The 16,740-nt window shown below is 43.1% G+C and overlaps 1 protein-coding gene across 1 annotated transcript; it reads left to right on the forward strand.

The window, feature by feature from the left end:
- The first annotated feature begins 6,620 nt into the window (after positions 1–6,620).
- Positions 6,621–11,387, forward strand: LOC112972106 (keratin, type II cytoskeletal 7-like). The gene is made up of 9 exons (XM_026078202.1): positions 6,621–7,076; positions 7,753–7,964; positions 8,174–8,234; positions 8,665–8,760; positions 9,027–9,191; positions 9,620–9,745; positions 10,426–10,666; positions 10,944–11,219; positions 11,359–11,387. Exons 1-9 carry the CDS (start codon positions 6,621–6,623, stop codon positions 11,385–11,387), a joined length of 1,662 nt encoding a protein of 553 aa, XP_025933987.1.
- Positions 11,388–16,740: the final 5,353 nt, after the last annotated feature.

Genomic DNA, 16,740 nt, shown 5'->3' on the forward strand with positions numbered 1-16,740 from the left:
GGGAGCTCAGGTGGTTTGGGATCCATTTCTAGTAGTGGAGGGTCCATCTGTGGAGGAGGAGGATATGGCTCTGGAGGAGGAGGAAGCTCAGGTGGTGGAAGGTGTGTATATGTAGGGGGAAGATATGGCTCTGGAGAGGGAGGATATGGATCTGGAGGGCAGCAGAATGCAGAGGAGGAGTAGGATGCTGTAGATTTGAAAGATCTAGTTTGGAGATGGTACTGGTGGATGCAGCTCTACAGGCAGAGAGCTTTTCTAGAAAGGGGGGTGGTTATTGGTCTGGTGGGGGAAGTGGCTCCGGGACATGCAGTTCATCTAGAGATTTTTCCCCGAAATAATATTTGCGTGCAAAGATCAACTGTCACTGGAATGGGAGCATGGAGTTCTTGTGGATGCAAGAGTGGCTTTCCTTCTCTTAACTGAGTCACTTCTAGTCTAGATGAGTCATATGCAGTCCCGAATTCTGTTTTCTTTGCACTACCATCTCCTGAATTCTCCCACCAGTGTGCCATGGGCACATCTTCTTTTGGCCTATACTTTCTCTTGAAGATATTGTAACTGTAGCTATTGTTTCTTTAGGAATTTTCTGAAATGCTTTGAGCACTTCAGCTCTCAGGCTGTATTTGGGACCTTTTTCTTTGTCAACTAAAGCTTGAAACCCTGCCTGTGGTGTGTGTGTATTGGTCTGTGCGAGGGTGCAACTCTGAAACGTGCATGAGATATTTGAAAGAATGCTCTGAAATATGTAATCTAGTTTATGGAGAACTGATCCAGTCTCAGGAAATTTTTTAATGGAAACATGGAAGAAGGTGTTTACAAATGAACATCTATGGCTATAGGCTCATCTGCTGTGGAGAAGAAGAAGAAGAAGAAAAAAAAAAAGGTTTTAGAGTACAAGTCCCATTGGCCTAGCTCATTAAGTAATCACAGCACAGTTCAAATCATCCAAGTGAATTTTGCTAGCATTGCATTTTGCTGATTAAGAAAGGAACAGAATGTCTATGAACAATATTGTCTCCTTATTTCTAGCCCAGTTCTTCTCCTAGGGTTCCAAAGCACTGTTGGATGGGTCCATCTACCCTCTGGTCAGCCTTGTTTAACCAATATTTTATTCAATGGTCACTTCTATGCAGTAGAAGCTAGAAGTATTCTAAATTCTCATGGGAGCTACTCTAAATTCAATAAAAAGTTCTAATGAAGAATAGAGAAACAGATTCCTGGGAAAATTTGTTCAAGAAGCTCAGTGCAACTGCGTCATCTTAATTTAGCAACACTCCACTTAAATAACTGGAGTGTCACAATCCATGTCAGGAACATTTTGTGTCCCTCTCCCCCAGTCAGAGGGAAGATAGAAGCTTCTAAATTGCTTTTCAGAGAAATAAAACTGTGAAGAATCCTGCGGGTGGCAGCCTGGGATGGGAGCCAGTGGGCAGCTCCTTGCTGGGGAATGAGATGCTCAGCTTGGTGGGAAATCCATTATGGAGAGCCATTTGCACATGGCCATGGACCCATGAAAACAGAGAAGGTTCATAGGGAGCCCCAAAGGGCTACATGAAACCTTTGATCTGGAAGAAACTAGGGCTACCCTTCATGTGGGGAGTTCTAGACACACTATTTCAGGCAAAACTGAGTTATCATTGCTCTCATCAAATGCAGAAAGCCCTATGCATGCTCTGACCCAATCAGCTGTTCTAGGGCTGTGTTAATGAAATCTGGAGATGATGTTAGCTAACCCTGCTGAGATAAGCCTGGGTTTTCATCTGCACTGCTTCATCTCACAGGTTCAGAGTGTAGGAGGAGCCTACCTGTGCTTGCAAAATGCCATGCAGAGCTACCCTACAAGAGCTGAGATAGTTTATTCACCCTGTTAATGCTTGCTACTGCATAATGCACTGAAACAGTTCAGCTCTTCAGAATCCAAGTGATAAGCTACATCATCACAAAGACATTTTCATCTAAGACAGTAGATAAGGCTTCTCAATCAGGACAGAACTCTTCCCCACTCCCTCCCTCCCTCCTGCCCCGGCCACTGCCAAGAAAACTGTAGAAGGTAATTCTGATTTTTTTGAAATACACATTACTAAGTATTGCTGGGCTTTAGTTTCACTATTAAACTAATTTTTTAGACAGGATGCCTAGAGTTTTGCAGCTATAATCAGTGCAATCAAAAGAAACAAAGAATTAATCTGATCAGTGTGGTCAGGTCTGTGGGTTCTTTACTGACCTGTTTTGTACGGTGGAAGGGAGGAAGGTAGAGTCATTGGAGAGAAACTGGCACTTCTGGAGGCAATTCAACAGACCTGATTTGTGCAGCTACTTTAGTATGGGATGAATCACCTTCTGGAGATCAGACAAACCATCTGTTTTGGTTGACTTATAAGAGTAGCCTGGGAGACCAGGTTAGAGAAAAGACTGCTAACCCTGAACTCCTGAGAGGGGCTTGATCAGCATTTCCACTAAGTCATTCTAAGTACTGTTTACACCCTGGTAGTACATAGCCTTAAGTGCAGGGCTAATTTTGTGAAGGAATGGTGTGGAAGGGTATATCAAAACCTGTTCTGCTTGTCAGCTAAGTTATAATGATATCTCCAGTTTCTGGGGATGAATGTTCTGGCACCTCCTTCCATATAGAATTACCCCTGTTTAAGCAGGAATGAAAAATCTGGCCCCAGATGCCAGACATCTAAAAATACAGTATTTTTAAAAATGCTTAATAGCTGCTGTTTCTTTCCTTCAGCAGGTATGTGGTCCAACTCCTGTTAATATCTGTAAGGAGCTTGTGTATTCAGCTCATTCTGTCAGGAGCAAGACCAAGTTTCATTTCTTTGGACAGTATGGATTTGAGCTGGAAAAAGGCTGGAAAGCAGCTCAAAGAGGTGCAATGTCTATGTATAGAAGGATATGCCCACTGCTAATTTCTCATTGTCTCAACAATAAGTTGCATGTGTCAATTATATAGTGCCCATGCATTTTTTTAATGGGAGGTGCCACAAGGTAGACTGGCTATAAGGCTGTGCCCAGAGACTTTTTAATTTTTGAGGTTCAGGTGCTGAGCTGAAGACTTGAGAAGATCATAAGATGAGACCTTCAGATTAGTATCATCAATGTTTTGAGGCAGGTAGCATCAGTCAGCACAATACTGTAAACATGCTCATCATGTAACACTGAAACAAGGTGTCTACTGACACCCTGTGCCACGGCATGGCTTGAATCTCCAAGGTTACTGACATGAAGAGCAAGCTTTCAGGTAGGAGGGAAGGAAATGCAGGTAACAAAGAAGATGACAATAGGTCAGTTGTCATTAAAACTGTTGGGAAGTCTGTATCTCAGTGTTGTCCTTCTGCCAGAAGATGCATTACAGGATGCACATGCATTTTATGAAACATCCCAGGCTCATAGTCAACTTCAGGGCACAAATCCACAGGAAACCTCGGCTTCTTCCAGGTGGACTGATGGCCTTATTGTTCCCATGCTGTTCTGACTTCTAAATAAATAATGCCCTCTACAGGTGTGAGCCACCTCTTGCTAAACTGTATCCTGAGAGGTTCCTGAGTGTTGGACTAAGTGTGAACAGACACACCACCACCAAGAACCCAAACAAAAACCCATCAGGACAGGGATGCTGAAGATGCATTAGATACCACCACCTAGTGGGGGAAAAAAGTTGTGCCGCAGAGGTGTAGAGCTGGTCTTGGAGCCCTCTCTCCCATCCTGACTCATGGGAGTTTAGGGCTTCAGCACTCTTTACCATACAAAGATACCGAGAACAAAAAGTCCCCTCCTCATTTGTTTTGGCAAAAAGCTTTGGAATTAGTCATGGCTGCATTGTATGGGCCTCCTTCTATCTTTACTCCTGGGCCTCTTTCCAAAATTCCTGGTGAGTAAGGAAAAAAAAAAAAAAAACCCTAACAAGCTATGATTACCCTGGGAGCTGTTCCCCTTTCTACTCTCCCTGTGCCCACGTACACATACAAACCCCCTCTCTTGAAAGGGAGCCACAACAAACATAATTGCTTGGACACAAAAACACTGAGTCCTGTTAACTGAATGGAAGTAAATGGAGAAGATATGGTGTATTTTAACCTTAAAGAGGCTCTCCACTCTCAAAGGACATGGAAAAACTCTAGCTTCTGCAGCAAACTGAGTGGGATGAGGTGAAGTTGGGAGGGTAATGCACTCTCCTTTAAACTACAGCCTGAGCTGGACCAGGTCCTGTCCTGCAAAAGCACTACTATGCAGTTGAGAACAGCCCCAGGGTTGCATCAAGCGGCATCATCTGCCTTTTGGGGACTCAGGGTCAGGGGGTGAGGCTGATCTGGATAAATAAACCCTTCTCTACCTCCAGGGATGTGAAAAAACAAGTTCAAGAGTTTTGCTTATCAAAGTGTATCTATGGGAAGAAAACTTTTGAAACAAAGACCCTTAACCTTGCAGGCTCTAAACACGAAAGCTCTGAGCTAACCCTTGCCCACTTGAAAGGAACCAAGCTCTCCTTGCACCGCCAACAGCAGGGCCTGGCAGAGTCCTGTGAGATCCCCCCTGCTCAAAAGCTGCAGGAGCACTATCAGCATCATGAAACCCCATCTCCAGGGCCATTCAAGTGGCGGGGGATTCAGTGGGAGAGGAAGGAAAGACAAACTGGAAAAACAAAATGAGAACAGACTCAGAGCAGCTCCAGGCGAAGTGTCCTCCTCCTAGGCTCCAGTCTTGCTCTTCCAGCTGGGATTGCCATGGACTCTGCTGGTATTTAAGCAGGCAAGTTAGACACCCAGGGCTTCAATCATTCCTGCTCTTCTGTGTGTAGGTGTAATTGATAGTGCTGTCAAGAACCTGCAATTAAGCTAGTTGTCTTTCCAGCTGCTTCATACCATCAATTATCTCTCTTGCTGGGCTATGGGCAAGATGTTCTAGTGCAGAATATTTGCAAATAATGAGGTACAAGAAAACCTTTGGTATCAGCCACTCTTGGAGACTGAATACTAGCAGGGTTTCTGGTAAGCAGATTTGCTTTTCATCAAGCCTCAAGATAGCGAAAAAAGCCCTCCAATGGTCCTAGGGAGCAAAAAAGTCCCTGTAAAACTCAGGAAAGAAATGAGCAAGTGAGATATTACCCTTTTCTTGGGAATTTGAAACCCTTAAATGTTTATTTGCCAAGAACACTGACCAAGTTTTGAGCCAATTGAAAAGTTAATGAGAAGGATGGCATAAGAGCAGGGGAAAACCATTTCTTTCAAATCTGAAATGAAAGCTTTCATGTTTCTGTTATGAAAGGGAGTCTGGAAAGGAGCCACAAGGACAGAGCTGCAATCTTGGCTCCACCTCTGAAGTATTGGGAGGTTCTCAGCAAATATATTAAACTTATCAGCCTCTTCTTCCCCATCTGTCAAGCAAGCCTAATAAATCTTTTTTATTTGCCTCAAGGTATCCCAAGAGTTTTAATTACAAGCTCAAATATAAAGGATAGAAACAGAGAATAGCCATACAGAGTTGGAGTAATAATGCTTGTACTTTTGCATGATACTGGTGGCTGGTGCATTCATAGTCTGCCCACCAAGGCCAAGCCTACTGCTGTCTCCAGTTAAAGATTAACAAGCATCCAGTTAATATTACTGTGGCTGAGGTTCCTTCTTTTCTAGGATATTTTTTGTCTTCTTCAAGGGAGTCTCGTTTTTTCATGTGCTCTACACAATCAGGGCCAAAAACTTAATGAGAAGGTACAGCTACACTAATTTAAGCTCCTAAAAGTCCGACATCTAAGTCTGAGCTGGTCATTTTAGACTTTCTTTGTAGTCAATGAAGAAGAGAAAGGCTCTCCAGAGAGCAAATCCTCCCATTATGAAGTGGGCATCTAATAAAAGTGAGATGTGTCAGTCCATCAGCTCAGACCTAACATCTGAAGTTAAGAGAGATGAATCCTGCCCATTCAGTCATGGTATTTAACTGAGGATGGTGTGTGGAGGGCTGTTTTTAAATAAAGTATTTTGCACTCTTTTATCACAATGCATAAACTTGCATTTCCACTCCAAGTTATGCTTCCCAGTTTCTAAGCATTGGGCTGTGTCTTGATGTGTCTTGTGGACATGTACTGTCTTTATTCTGTGAAAAGCAAAATTTTGGAGACTCCCAAGGGAGTGGCTATGAAGAGAACAGATAATGCAAAAGTCAGTTCTAATTTGCTGTTCACCACAACATTCCTCTGCAATCTGTCCTTGACAGAATGGGAGACACTCTTAAGGCCATTTCCTAAACTGTAATTAAAGGGAGGAAGGAGAACAAATTAAAATAATAAAACAAACAACTCATGAAACCCAGCCTATGCTGTCCTCCAAGCTGAGCTTGCAAGCAATGCGATTTAAAAACAGTAAAATTCCATAGAATTTCACAAATGTTCAGTGTTACACATTGTTTTGCATATTGAAACCCATGAATTGCTGCCAGGCAAGGCAAACCCCATGAAAACCCCAAATTATTCTTCTGCATCAACCAAGCCCAGCTTTTGAGACATATATAAAGGAGATGCTCAGGGTGTCAGAGCAGAGGGGCCCCTTTTTGAGTTGCATGCTCTGCTCTCTTCCAGCAGTCTGGTTTTCCTGATCCTCTCCTCCTCCAAGTATACCAGCATGAGCCAACAGCTGTCAGCTGGAAGGTCTCTTCATGGACAAAAGTGCTTCTCATCATCTTCTGCTGTGAGCAGCATGAGCCGCTGCAGAACCAGCATTTTCCCCTCAGCTGCACCATTTGGGAGAGGATATGGAGTCTGGAGCTACAGAAGCCAAAGCCTCCAGAATGTGGATGGATGTAAACAGATTTCCTCTGGCAGAAGACTCCCACAGGGAGTCTATGGAGGATGGGGATGCAGGGAAGTCCACTTCAACAATGAAGGTGGGAGTCGCGGGAGCATGGTAGGTCTCCGTGGCAGGAGCTGCAAAAGTGAAGGTCTTTGCAGGGGGCACATCAATAAGAACCTCCTGCAGCCTCTTTGTGCGAAGATTGACCCTGAAATCCAGCACATCCAAATGCAGGAGAGAGAGCAGATGAAGAGCCTCAATAACCAGTTTGCCTGTTTCATTGACAAGGTGAGATCTGAGAGGAGACTCAAAGAATGATCAGGTTTAAGTATGAAGGAAATCTTCCTTTTGCACTCAGGTCTTTGATTCCTCTCCTTCTGTCATCACTTTACATGAGACTGATGCTGGCTTTAGCAGGCATGGCTCCAGTACCATAAGCTGTGTGGCAGCTCTCCAAGCTGCCAGTGCAGGTCTAGCCGATAAGGTTATTTTAATCTGGTTATTTGTGTGCTTGGATAAGCTGCATCTGTATTTATTTTTAATAGTGTAAGGGAGTTGTTCCTCCAAGGTCCTCTACTGTGCTTCTGCACTGTTGCACTCACTCTACACAGCTAGGTCTCATAAAGTTGCACTGTCTTCTATTGACAAATGGTGATTTCCACTATCTGAGCATCCAGCTGCTATGCAGATGTACTTAAAAAGTTCACAGTCTCTGTAGCTGCTGCAAAGGCTGTGCTGCCTAAGGCTGCCCTGGGGAACAGGAAAGTAGCAGGCCTAGTTTGCTCTAGGATTCCTGGGTTAGGAAGATCACAGTACCTCCCTTTTGTCCTTGTCCCCTTCATGATGAGCCCCTAGAGCATTGACTCAGAAGAGAAGATGCCTAATTCCTTCCCCATTCACCTGATCCCCGTACAATGCACCTAAGCATGTGTCTGAAGAGGGTGGCTTTACTTTCTGATCGCAGGTACAGCAGCTGGAGCAGGAGAACAGGGTGCTGGCCACTAAATGGGACCTCCTCCAAAAGCAGGTCATGCCATCCCAGAAGAACCTCAAGCATGTCTTTGACAGCTTCATTTGCAGCCTGCAAAGGCAGCTGGACTTGCTGCTGCATGAGAGGGGGCAGATGGAGCCCGAGCGGAATGACATGGAGAAGCTTGTCGAAGTGTTTAAATGCAAGTAAGTGGGCGGACACTATTGAGAGGGAGGTGAGCTCAGGCAGCCTTTCTAATTGAATTTTTTTTTTTTTTTTTTTTGGTCTTTCTTGATAGTCTTCTCTCTAACAAAAAGCTACATTCCAAAAGCACCATGACCCCCTAAAAACCCAAACAAATAAGGCCTCCAGCCACAGAATGACCTAGCAACCAGTCTCTTTTCTTCCCTGACAGATATGAGCAGGAAGTGACCAGACACACAGCTGCCAAGAATGAGTTCATACTGCTGAAGAAAGTAAGGAATTTGGATGAATGGAAGGGTTGGATTTAGAGATCCAAGGAGTTTCCTCTCATCTGGTCCTTCCACGATAAGAATCAGGTCTAGAGAATATTAAAAGTCATTAGACAAATAAGTATTCAGAAAAAAATGCATCATAGAGTATTGCCAGAGAGTATCGAGCCTCTGCCATTTACCACAGAAATTACATTTAAATCTAAAATGACAGCTTATTATTCATAGCATCCAAATCATGATATTTTTAAGCAAGAGTCCAGCAATATTGTATGTGCTTGTGGGACCCCTCAGCTGTTGTTGTCCAGGGGATATCTGACCTTCCAAATCACATTTTCTAAATGAAACATCTTACTCAAAAAACATAGTGAAACTGCCTTAGGTCTCCATGTAGCCATCATTTTGATGGCTAAATGTTTGGGAACTCTTTTAGGATGTGGACTGTGTCTATCTGACCAAGGCAGAGCTGGAAGCAAAACTGGAAACCCTAAGGCAGGAGACAGAGTTTCTGAAGTGCATGTCTGCTCAGGTATGGGTACTCCTATCCTGTTCTTGCTAGACGGTTACCATTCCCACCAGCCACTCCTTGTCTATATTGATTTATGCCTGGTTAAACCAATCCATCAGGCTGTCTCTTGGAGGCAATGGGGCTCAAGCTGCAAGTCTAGTCACACCTCATGGGTTGTGGCTCTGAAAAAACTCTCAGCGGTACTGTTACTTCCACTGGGGTGTGAGATGAGAAATGAAGGGAGGGAAGACTAGTGACAGCTTACTGCCGCTTCACATGGCTTCTAGGAAATTGCTGAGCTGGAGAAAAGTCTTTGTGACACTTCCGTCATTGTGAAAATGGACAACAGTCGAGGCCTGGCTATGGAGGGCATCCTCAAGAGCATTGAGTGCCGGTATGAGGACATAGCTCAGAAAAGCAAGGCAGAGTTGAACGTACTGTACAGAACTAGGGTAAGTTGTAGCACCCAGCGACCTGCCGTAATTCTGTCACTGTCAAAAATAGTAGCACAAAGACAGTGGGTTTTTTTTATTATTATGTCATGACTATGTAACTTATGGACCTAATTTTCCATTCTGCTAAGCTAACTTCACAGCAGGGCAGAGTCTCCAAGTTAGGAGAACACCCCCAACACAAGTATAGTGCAATGGGACAGGACTCAGTCATGCTGGGAACAGGGGTGGTGGTGGGGTGTCGCTGGTGATGTGAACACTGAAAGCTGCAGGAAGAAAGCTCCCTTTGCTGTTGAAAGTCTCAGGAAGGGCTACACTGCAAGTATTTTTATAAACTTAGTCCAATTCACTTTGGAAACAGAAGCAAGGCTCCTATGTTACATACACTACTGGTATTAATTGCCAGCTCTCTCCTTTCTTACCGTCAGTATCAAGAGCTTGAGGAGGCAAAGGGGAGACTTTACAATGAACTGAAGTCCCACCAGCAAGAGATTGAAGAGCTGAGTTTTGTGATCCAGAGATGGCAGCGTGATCTTGAAAACATGAAGAAGCAGGTACAAAGGGTCATATTTACTCACTGGATCTCCTGGATGTGAGATCCCAAGCCATCTTTTCTAGATTTCTCAGGCAGTCCTTTTGTCTTTAATGTAGATCATTGCCTCAGACTGCTTCCACTGCTCTAGCTAAGATCTTAACAGTGCTGGAGGATTATCTGATGGACTATTTTCTGCTGGATCATTTCGATTATTGCAAAGAACTAATTGCACCAAATTACATCATTGGATTAGCTACAGCAACTCAGACAATTGCTCCAGCAAGAATTCTAGCAGGAGACAATGCTTCTGACACAGGCTCAAAGCATCCAATAAGTAAGGTAGAGTTATGACTCACCAGCAATTCAGCACCCATAGTAAGTGGTATAATTTTCAGGCCATCTGATTCATCACATATTTTATAACGGGAAATAATGGAAAACCTTAATTATTAGTTCCAATTAGAACAAAACATTGGTATCCTTGAAACAAGCTTAGCATAGTCTCACGGTATGGAGATGCGCACAGCCTTCCCGTAATATTTCAGAAGTGATGTTTGATCTTAGAAACATTTGGCTTTCCTAAAAATGACATCAATACTTTTGAATTTGTCACTCTCAAAAGGAGAATTACTCTTTTAAAGGTAAGTATGGAAAGAGAGAGGGCAGAGAACATAAGGACTTTTGTCTCTCCCTGGACAGGTGTCTTCTCTGCAAACATCAGTTTGTGATACTGAACAGCGCGGGGACTGTGCCCTGAAAGATGCCCGGGAGAAACATATTGAGATGCAGAACGCCCTCCAGAAGGCCAAGGATGGGTTGGCTTACATGCTGCGGGATTACCAGGAGCTGCTGAATGTTAAACTGGCCCTGGATATTGAGATAACAACATATAAGACCTTACTGGAGGGTGAAGAGAGAAGGTGGGCACCATCACAACTGTGTGTGGGCAGTGTGCAGTTTTTGGGACTCTTCAGCAGAGACAAGAAGGATGGAAAATGCTAGAAATGCTAGTTATGTGATGGATAACCATATAACTTTCTCCCCCTTTAGGATATGCACTGGGAGCCCTGGGAGCATGTGTAAGTAATTGCAAGTTTTGCTTTATTTTCTTACAACAATAAAAAAGCTAATTCTGGTTTTCAGGGGGAGGAGGAAGGCCATGTTCTCCCCAAGAGAACTGTTCCCTGAATGATTCAGTTTATGTTTTCCCATGACAGTGGTCACCACCCCTTGCAACATCATCTCTGGCCAGGGATGTGGATCTGGCCCTGCTAATAGACAGTCCAGAAGACGCTGGTCCTTTTGTGGTGCTGGTAGAGCATCCCTTCCTGCAGATGTCAGTGCCTGCCACAGAGGATTCACCTCTAGAAGCATAGCCAGCTCTGTAGGCAGCCGGTATAGCCCTGGAGCTCCCAGCTGTGGCTACATCTCCAGGAGCAGAGGGTTCAGCTCCAGAAGTGGGGGCCATTCGTGCCAGAGCTCAGCCCCACAGGGTACTGGTAAACACTGTGGTAGGACTGAAGAGATGGGTGGAGAGAGCTGCAGAACTGTGAAGAGCTCAGGAGACTCAGCTCACCCAAGAGGGGTGAGCAGGCCAGGGGTGAGGATTTCAACTGGGCCTTTGTGCCCCAGGAACAGCCAGATCTGAAGTTCAGCTCTAAGAGTCAAGACAGCCAGAATGTAAGAACTAAAATACGGTTATAAAAACGAAAGTCCTGGTCCACTTTGAGTGGTAAAAATGTCCTCAACACTACTTTCCACTAGAGGAAGAGGCATACTAGAAAGAAGAACATTGTAACATCAGGAAACCACATCAGAGAAATGCCACCAGGATCACTTCAAAAAAAGGGACACTTAAAACATATTCCTCTGTTCCTTTAAAGGCTGTCGTTGTCTTGGGGCACCTATCATACTATCAGTCAATTCCTGCTTCCCACCAGCTTCATCTTCTTATTTTTTCTGATGAAACCTTTGCTAGCTATGAAACAAGTTGTGATACTTAGTTCAAAATCCTTTCCCTAGAGTGCTCCGGGAAGTGTTTCTGGAAATGAGCTCTTTAGGACTCTCCATTTCATCAAAGTCAATATGAAGTAATTTTAGGCAAGTCAGTAGAGCTGTACCAGTGAGACAGTGGGGTCATGGAGAGCAGCAGCAGGACTCTAGTGAAGTTCTTTCTTAGCTGTCTCAGACCAGGTTGGTCATCCATATGTAGGCAGGCAAGCCATAAAGGAACCAAAAAACCCCACATTTCACCTTCTGTAGTCAGCAACAAGTAATTATGTTGCTTGTATTCCCATTAGCTTCCTTACTTAGTGTCGTGACACACAAAGTCTGTACTTTGACATATGCATAAATTAGAGCTCCATTATTTGTATCCTGATGACTCAAAAGCTCTAAAACTTTGTTTGCTCTACTTCCAATAAAGCACATGGAATATGAAAGTGTTGCTACTTGGTTTTTAGTATTTCCCAAGAATACAGGAATGCCCTAGTCCTAAATTGGACAAGGGGGTTTACTCTGCTGTAATCAGATATATCTGCTGATTAAAATTTTTAATGAACAATAGGCAGAGGTGCCAGGGCTGCCACACAGAGAGTGTGATGTAGATCCAGTGTTTAGCTGGTGTAAATTACTGAAGCCTTTTAAAGTCAGCTAATTTATGTTGATTTGCACCAAACTTGGCTCTTACCCAGTGCCATTCAATGCATGTTTTAAGATTCATAGAGAAGCTATCTCAGTTTCCTTGCATTTTTATAGCATGTCTACCAATGAGGTGCGACGGTAAAACACATTTTACACCAGTTCAAAATCTACTGCAAACAGGGTCATTATCAGGAAAAACTCAGGAATGTGCTTGATTGCCTTTTTTCAGCATCATTTTGGAAAACCTACAACTACCAGTTTAGGATTTCAAAACAGATCAAAGGGAGACATTTTATTGTATGTTTGAGTGGATTAAAAAAGAAGCCAACAAATTAGTAACATAAATCAACCACAAAGGACTGAAGTGTTTTGCGATTAAACTGATGAAAGCCAACTTTCAGAGCAAAGAAATGAACCAGACTGAGGCAAGTCAGACAGATATGGGTTTTACAAAAAGGGGAATCCAGAGGGAAGGTCTTTGCTGTCCAAAGCAATTATTCTGATTCAGAACTGGAAAAGCTTTCTCTCTCCGCCCCCAGATTTTCATGGGATAAGAAGTCATTTCCCAAAGAAATATGAGCAGCTCAAAAGAAAACAGGTGCAAACCTTAATGATGAAAACCACAAGAAAGATTTGACAAGTGTGTAGAAAACAATTGCCAACCATAAATATTAATTGGGAGGGTTTTAAGGATGTCATGAAGTTTATAATGTTTCCATCAAAAATGGATAATCCTGTCCCTTTTTATGCAAGAGAAGACTAAGTCAATGAAATGATGGAATTTGTATTGCTTTCTCAACAGCAACACCCCCCCCCAATCATTTCAAGACCTTGATCTGATAAGTTAATTTAGCAAGTGTTTTCCTTTAAACCTGTGACTAGCCTCTCTGAACATCATGAATCAGCCAGGCATTTCATCAGAAATTCATCAGTATGTCACAAAGGTACACAAATCAAATCAAACATGGGCTTGGGCACTAGTGATTTAACATAACAAAAGGAAGAGCATATCTCCTGCCAGTTGAATATGCTTCCCAGAATGATCTGACCCAACTTCCATGGGCAATTCCTCCCCTCTCTAGAGCTCAGGGAATCTTTTCTGCCCAAGAACATAACTCCAACAAGAAGGGCTGAGAGCTAGTGTAGATTTATAGGGAAGCTGCCATAACCTAGTACTAGCTGCAACATTTCAAGAGTAACTTTTTTTCCCTTCTCTAAATTATTTGCTTTAACAGACAGTGTGATGCTATCCCATTCAAGGCCCTGGATTCCCATACTTCCCACATTTATTTCCACTGTTCAATTCTGTGGGAGGAAGACATCACCATGAAAAAGATCAAAACAATCCTTTGCTTTGTTGCAAGCCTCAGATTTACAGGCACTAATCACTGCATGGAGCTATATGCATACACGAGGAACTGAGGAAATCTAGAGAGCATGTGATGTTGTGTACTCTCATTAAGACTTCAAAGGTGCTAAAGAAATTTGGCACCCAAAGGGTGGGACTAATTTCACCTAACTTTAACCATCCAGAAGTTGGGCGCCTGGTCTGTTTGTCTGGTTGTCTAGACTGCCTCTGGTAGTCAATAAAGAGAGAGGTAAGTACCTCCAGAAGTTGATTCCTCCCACCTGTCTTAGCTGCCTATTTTAGGATGTGATGAATCACCGTCTGGAGATGTCTATCTCTTTCCATTAGCCATAGAGGCAGTCTCAAAGATGAAATTAGAATACATGGCTAGTTTGATGGCTGAAGTTAGGAAGGAGGTGAATTCAGGCCCAGCGTTTGATGAACTTTATGAGGAATATCCTTTGAAAATCCCTGTCTCTGCTTCTAACATATAACAGATGTAGGCTAAAGAGAGAAAAAAGAATACATTACCATATTGAATCCCCTTGGACAACCTTGGCTTTAAAATACAAGGGGATGAGGATGCGCTAATCAAATCAGTTTTTTAACATTGCATGAATGACAAAGAAAGACAAGAGTCTATATAGTCCATAAAATTGCGTGTGCAAAAATACATATTGTCACCCAACCTTATATCTGTTAAACGCTGTTCGCAGGGGTAGGTTATTGCTATTGTCCTATCTGAATGCAATGTGTTTTCTATGTCTGTGTCTAATTACAGAGCCCGAGCATGGCTCTTTGAGACTATCGCATAAAATATATTTTAATAGCTAGTTCAGATTCCTCTCCAGAGGCAACAAACAGATTAGTGAACTTCACGTGTTTTCATAACAAATTCCATTTTTCAACAACACATTCAGGGAGAAGAATGCTGACAAAGGGAAAGATTGCAAGAGGACAGAAATGATTCATTCACCCCTCATCAAAATGTTTTCCTTCATTTCTTCCTCAGTTCCCCACACCCCCCCCAAAGACAAAAGATGATGAATCCCTTTTTTAGAGTGAAAAAGATGTAATTTTTGCTTCAAAGTACTCTCCCATTTTCCATGTCCGCTCTCAAAATAACAAATAATCCTGTCGGTTCTCAAGATCTTATATACTAACATCTACTTAGAACAATGGAACACTCAGTGTCCCTTGGAAAGACCTGAAAGACATTAAATGAACCTTCTGTATAGCTGCCTTCACACTGGGATTCACTAGCAACAGCAAGAGTTTGGCTAACACAAAAATGTTACTCAATACTGGACAACTTACTGCAAAAATTTCTTACCGTTCATGAAGCCAGTGGCTCTGGTGAGATGTTTTAGAACTGGGACTGCTGACGTGCAGTTGGTTCACAGACTATTAACTGTAGTCTATGATATGTTCCAAGAGTCTCCCACACAGCCTACGTGCATAATGGGGTGCAGACAGGGAGCAATGGCTCACTAGCTTTCAGTCTGACTTTTGATTCAGGACACAGTTTTCCTATATGTAGAACATGTATTACTTCTCGCTGAGTGAAAGAGCTGAAACAATTGTCCTTTGTACTGTTTCTTTGGAGTCAAACATGCATTTCATTTTTGATCATCTTTATGCAGAACTTAAAGGCTCTGGGTACTTGCGACCATACAAGCTTTAGCTTGAACTCTCTAATATTTGCCAAAGATATGTTTTAACTGATATTGCCAATTGTACTGGCAACCCAATATGAACTGTGAGCCTAAAATATTATAAACAAAGGTGTAATCTGAAAGTCATGCTGTAAATATGTTGACTTATCCCACTTGTACAGGGCAAGCGCATCAGTTAACGCAACTAATTTGTACCAACAGCCCCTCAAACTCACATATGTTGCAATTACATGTTAAATTAATAGCCTGGTGCATCTCAGTGTGGTAGTCATGTCCAACGGCTTGCTAAGTTTAGCATTATTTTTGTGATTTGCACTGCCTGATCCTCACTCTTGGAAAATGCTTTCAGAGGGGGTTAACAAGGGTGAGTGAACACGATTACCAGTTGTCTCCAGATACTGTCACGCAAAATATTTAACATGCAGACTTCTCTGAGTATAGTTCCCATTCAGTCAGGAAGGGCTGAGAGCATTTAGTTGAGCGTGCACTATAACGTCTCTTTCTTTCATGAGCACTTTGCTCTCAAAGGGCTGAAAGAGCCCTATTGTTTTGAATGTCCAATTGTCAGCTTGCAGAAAGGCCCAAGAAAGGCCTGAGACATTTGGTTTGGTGTCTCACCTCTTTGGGCTGGTGACTAGGAGAGAGCTTTGTCTTACCAATGTGAGTCACCACCTCAGGTGCCCAGTCTAATTACTCATTGAGACTCCTCTGTTGATGGAGAAAGATCACCACCTATGGAGAACGAGTCATCCCAATTCCCCTAGCCGCAGACCCAAAGGTGGTTGTCTCTCCCTTGAAGGTGCCTCTCCATTGACTGTCAAGGATGTGTTTGGCAAAGTTACCGAACTTTTAGCTGTTGCTTGTTGAATGAGATGAATTTCTCTAGCCTGAAATGTGCTATTGCTCCATTTTTGTTACCTGTAGAGATTACCAAACGATAAAGCAAGGAGTTCTCTGACATCCAGCTGGGTAGAAGCTCCAACGTAGTGAGGGCCAAAGCTTTAAGTGCATCAAATGGACTTCAGGTTAAGAATTTGTAATATTATTCATGCGACAACAGCAAGCTGAAATGTGCCTCAGTTTCTTGGTAGTAAGAGAACGTCAATGTGAAATGCCGCATCAGAGTGTTTTGGGGGGAGAGGGAGCCCATTTTGAGTCCTTGCCTGTGAATCCAGACCCATAACTCAGTAAATTCACTGGTGTCTCAGGCACGCAAGTGGTCCATCTGTCACAGCACAGCTTCCATGGTGTTTTTCCATGGTTGGTCTTTTTTGATTATGTTTCTGCACCCAAAATGAGCCTGTTGAGAGAAAAAAGGAGAGATGATTGATTGTGAAATTACCCCCA

This window comes from Apteryx rowi, unplaced genomic scaffold (assembly GCF_003343035.1).
Source record: "Apteryx rowi isolate R43461 unplaced genomic scaffold, aptRow1 scaffold_475, whole genome shotgun sequence".
NCBI classification, from domain to species: Eukaryota; Metazoa; Chordata; class Aves; order Apterygiformes; family Apterygidae; genus Apteryx; species Apteryx rowi.